Raw genomic sequence first — 5,239 nt, forward strand, 5'->3', positions numbered from 1 at the left:
TTTTTTGAGAAATCCAAGAGAGGCGAGCAAGGTGACAATAAGAATGTGTCTGGTGACAGAGGCTGTGGCTCTGGAGTTTCTGGCTGCTGAAATATGTTTTCCTGGCTGTTTTCCTGAGGATCATTTTTTAGTGACGAGACATGATGCTGTTCTGATGCGTCACAGTCTGTCTGTGTTGAGCAGAGGGCCAGCGATAGTGTCTCTATCAACAGTGGGTGTTTTGGCTGCGTGGCGTTATCACTGTCCTTGGGTGATGCGTCAGCCCCAAGTGCACTCGGGAGCTGATTTGAGGTCCTGTGGTCATCTGGTGTATGTTACATAAGTGTGGCCAAAGTCTTTTGGTATTTCCAAATAACAAATATTAGTTGTGGTCTGATATGTTGTTTGTGCACAGAGAGTGTGAAGTCTATTTGGTTTCAGTACAAACTTGTTGCTCTTTAGGCAGTTAAGACAGTCCCAGATCCAACCCTGCTTCAACACACTTACATGTAGGTTACTCTTGTGAAGTGAGATCAAGATGACAGATCCTGGAAAAATCCTCAACCTTGTTCTTTGGTGTTTTTTCTGTCATTTTGCTCAAGGTCAAGGCAAGTGATGTTTGTTTCTTGACTTTATGAACTTTTAGAGTGTAACTTGTAGTGTTTACACTATATAATGTAAGGTATGTGGTATAGGTAAGTGCAAAAAGTCTCCAGAAATGCTTTTATAAGTCCATTTTTACACTTTGGAATTGTCTCTAGGATAAAGTCTGCATTTTCATTATAGTGGTGATTGGTGAACTATTCTGAGAACAGTCTGGTACGTTCCGGTTGTGTTTCCACGTGAGTTTTAACTGCGTGGCTCAAAAACACTTTTGTGCATGATGTTGCAACTCTGGCCTTACTGCTAGTTTCTCCAAAGCTGGCTAAACAGAAGCACGCTATTTATTTATTATTAATTTATTTTTATATTGCAAAATATCAAAGTCCCAAAACAACTATTTATTTTTTGCTATTTAAATTACGTATGTTACTGTGACAATGACTGATACAGTTTCTATTACTTTCCAAAGTGTTCAGTTATCAGCACCACAGTGGAAAATTAAAGGGCACATAGTTGACCTCTTTTTTATGATTTAATATTAATATTATGGTTCCTCTGAGTGTGCCAGTTTAGGTTCAGTTTAAAACACAATTCAGATTTGTTTATTATAATGTGTTAAAAAGTGTCATGTTGGGGGCGTGTCCACAGTTCGTTGATTTAGGGGTGTGTTGCTTCACATGTAAATTAGTTTCGGCTTCCCACCCAACGTAACAAGGGGCGGGGCCATGAGCTCACCCGCTCTGTGTTTACAACACAGACAGGCAGACTGAGAGGATCCGCATTCAGTCGTACATGTACGACTCTGACACAGACCAAGCAGAGAGTACAAAATCATTTGTGTCTTTGTTTAGTTTTACAGCCAACTGTGTGCTAGTTTCAAGTGCCGAGCTTGTACACCGAGACTAATAACCACGCACACTGAATTAACTTTGACTGAGGCACCGGATGCTTCGCTCAAAGCCGCGACACGGCACACCAGACACTCTCTGTGGTGCGGCAGAAACATGAAGTGTCCCGAATCGCCGTGCCACGCAGTTTTGAATTCTAAACATAGGTTTCTGCAGCGGTCCGCGGCGCCCAGCCGTCGACTTGAGTGTACCCTGATAGAAACCTATGTTTAGAATTCTAAAACGCATGCTAGTTAAGATCACAGGGAGCTTCTGGGACCACGAGAAATGCAAACGGCTGAAGTATAAGGTAGACTCAATGAGAAGTACACATGTTTGCAAACCTACCTAAAGATACAACCAATAATTCCCATTAGAGCGATAATGTGGAGAATATTGATCTTGTGTTGAGCCCAATGAGCCTTGCATCTAAAAATAGAGCTAGCGTGTTCCTTTAATGATATCGCTTCGACTCCCGCTGAAAATGGCGGACGTGAATCAACAAACTGAGGATATGATGATGCGCCTGTCAATCAATATTGGTGGGCGGGGGGACCGCACTCCTACGTAAAGTTGCGGTCGATCTGAAAACCGCTCCAATTGGTCCAGCGTTTTTTATGTTATTAAATTGAAAAAAAAGCACTGGGTGTGTTTATATCACCCCAATATGACGGTCTATACACCATACATGCACATATGTCTGTCCAAACAGCTTGAAAAGTAGATTTTTTACCATAGGTGCCCTTTAAGGCATTTCCATGCTGACTGGACTGGATCACCACAGAACATCAAGGTTAAGGAAACAGAATGTTTGGCCTGACAGTGGAAAAGAGTTAAAGTTTCTGTTTTTACCTTATTTGGAAGGTTATTTAATGAATATTATTGACCTCTGCTCATGCTTCACCAGAACTGTTGGCTCCTGCGGCTCAGGTTTCTAAAACTCACACAGCATGATGTGCTTTGAAATAAACAAGCAAAATCATCAGTTGTCAAATATATTAGAACAAACTTGAGTAGATTCCTTGTAAAATGACAATCATTTAAATTAAAGTGGAGAAGAGGCTTACATTAGAACTGAGTGAGTTATCTGTCCATAATTTCACAATATACCAAAAGATTAATTGGCCACCTTATGGTGGTGGCACTGAATAAACGTATAATCCAGACAGCCATAGGGTTCTTATCACCAGAATTATTAGTGTCTGAACTGATGAGCAAATGGCAAAGAATTAATTAAATTAGAAAAAGTGGAAACCTAATTGAAATTGATTCCTTGCTTAAAGCTATACGTGTATCTAAAAACAAAAAATTCTGCAAGTTAATAGAAACTTATGAAAATATCATGCTTCCAGTATGTTAGTAATTAATGCTTTCTGTATTTTTTGTAATTTTATTTAACTTTGTACTTTCCCTTTCTTCATTTTGTTCAATTTTTTTATTTATTTATTTTTTCTATTACTTCTTTTTACTTATTGTTATCATCACTTTGTAATTGTATATTCTTGTATTATAGTCTTCTACAGATTACTTCCTGATTTATATTGTACATTCTTCTTTTCTAAATAAAAGTTAATTAAAAGAAAAAAAAAAAGAAAAAGTGGAAACCTTACATTACACTTGATCACTACATTGCTGACTTTTAAGAAACATTTCAAAATCCTGATGTTGATCATAATTACCCAAAACCAAACGACAGTAAAGTCAGTGTTTTCAGAACTGAGTTAACAGTGAAATCATTTTCAAAAATAGAAATGCATTTTCAGTTCAGCTTTACTGTTACCAAAACTTTAGTTTGTTTTTAATGTTTCCTACAAGTCAATGTCAACTCAGCCTTTAACTCAGGATATTTACAATAAATGAAAGCAACGTAACTTGTGTAGCACAGCAGCGAAAGCACACAATTAAGACAACTGAAAAGGTGAGGATATATATATATATATATATACTTTTAAATGTGTTTATTTATTTGAAAGTGTCACATTTATGTATCATGTCACATTTAAACTGTGTTTTTTCACATCTTCAGAAGTTTTACTGTATATAAATGTGGATTATTTTCATTTCAGTGTATCCACAATCACCGACCCTGAGCCTGGTTCCTGTGAGAACTCAGAAAAGCGTGTTTGTCATGTGTGTTATTGAGGATTTTTATCCCATGAACCTCACAGTGCAGTGGAAAGTTAATGAGAGAAACAGCCGGAGACAGTCAAACCTGCAGTACGAACTGAATCCCGAGGGTCTTTATACGGCACACAGTCTTTATAAACTCAGCAATGAGGCATTGATTGGAAATACTTACACCTGTGAGGTCAAACATCAGGGAGAAAAAATCACTGTGACAAAGATCTTCAATGGTAAATCATCTGAAGTTAATTTGCTCTTAGATTGAACTCTTAAAATCAAAATCATTTACTTTCTGGTTCCTTTGTGTTGCAGGTAAACTGACACTGAAGCCTCCAATCGTGAGTGAATTATTCAACAATAATAGAGTTGTGTTGGAAGCCATTGTTTCTGGAAATGAACGAATAGCAGTGCAAGAAGCTTCAGTCTTCTGCAAAGTGAATAATATGCCTGTATACAGTGAACGAGGAACTGTGAACTTCTCCCGGGAAGTTTCACAGTTTAAAAAAATTTACAGAATCTCTGTTGATGCGAACAAGTGGTTTAATGGAGAAACGGTCACCTGCACCATTTATGACGCATTTAATGACAGAGACATCAAGCAGGAAATCAGTATTGATAAAGGAGGTAAGTTAGTCTAAATAATTAACCTTGTGGCTCTGTGTGCATTCAGAGATCATCAAAAACAAAAAAGCACAAGCACATTTGACACAAGTAGATATAGCTAGCTATATAGAAAGCTAGCTTGTTAAACAGTTTTTCACTTTTGTCTGATTTTTCTGTTTCTCAAATTCAGATAGACAGACACCCAGAGTTGTCATTTACAAACCTGATCATTTCAGCACAGACAGAGTCTCTCTGGTGTGTGAAGTCAGCAGCCCAAACCTGGGTGACGTCTATATCATGTGGCAACTGGGTGAACAGCCTTATATAGAGGGCTCAACCAACACTCGCGTCCACCAGAAAGATTTTACATCTGTTCTCAGCATTCTGACGATACCAAAAAGACAGTATGAAGATCACCAAAACATCTTCACTTGCGCAGTCAAACATGCCAACATGAAAGATACAGCATCTCCATTACTAATTTCAACGTCTAGAAGTAAAAAAGAATCGAAGGCATGTGAATGTGACTATTATAGATGAAGATCCCACAAGATCATGAATGGTTATCTCACTCGTATGTTCTTCATTGTCAGATCATCTATGTTTTTTATTTCTGGCTTTGTCTTTGATGCAGTACAGTGTGATGAACACAATACATTCATAATTATGTGCTTCATTTGTTTGTATTCAAATAAATACAGTCATGACAAAATAATATTATATTGTGAAAATTGTATTTATCATCCATCAATCTGCCCATGTATTTTGCATTGTGCTCTAATGTAAACTTTTCATGTATAAAGTATACAAATGTGTAAAGTATACAAACTTTTCTCACATTATATTCACTAGACATTAAGCTCTGAATCCAAAACTATTTTTTTTTCTTGATTTTTAAGTCTTACCATGTGAAGCGATATATTCTGTGTACTTATCCATTCAATCATTTTCTTTTCAGCTTAGTCTCTTTATTAATCTGGGGTTGCCACAGCGGAATGAACCGCCAACTTATCCAGCATATGTTTTATGCAGCGGATGCCCTT

The 5,239-nt window shown here is 37.4% G+C and overlaps 1 gene segment (V, D, J or C); it reads left to right on the forward strand.

Annotated features, from left to right (window-relative positions):
* Positions 1 to 408: 408 nt before the first annotated feature.
* On the forward strand, positions 409 to 4,898 carry LOC130220744 (Ig gamma-1 chain C region secreted form-like). The segment is given in 4 exon segments: positions 409 to 587; positions 3,536 to 3,823; positions 3,906 to 4,217; positions 4,387 to 4,898. Coding segments are annotated over 4 exon segments (1,020 nt in total).
* Positions 4,899 to 5,239: the final 341 nt, after the last annotated feature.

Source organism: Danio aesculapii, chromosome 3 (genome assembly GCF_903798145.1).
Source record: "Danio aesculapii chromosome 3, fDanAes4.1, whole genome shotgun sequence".
Taxonomy (NCBI): domain Eukaryota; kingdom Metazoa; phylum Chordata; class Actinopteri; order Cypriniformes; family Danionidae; genus Danio; species Danio aesculapii.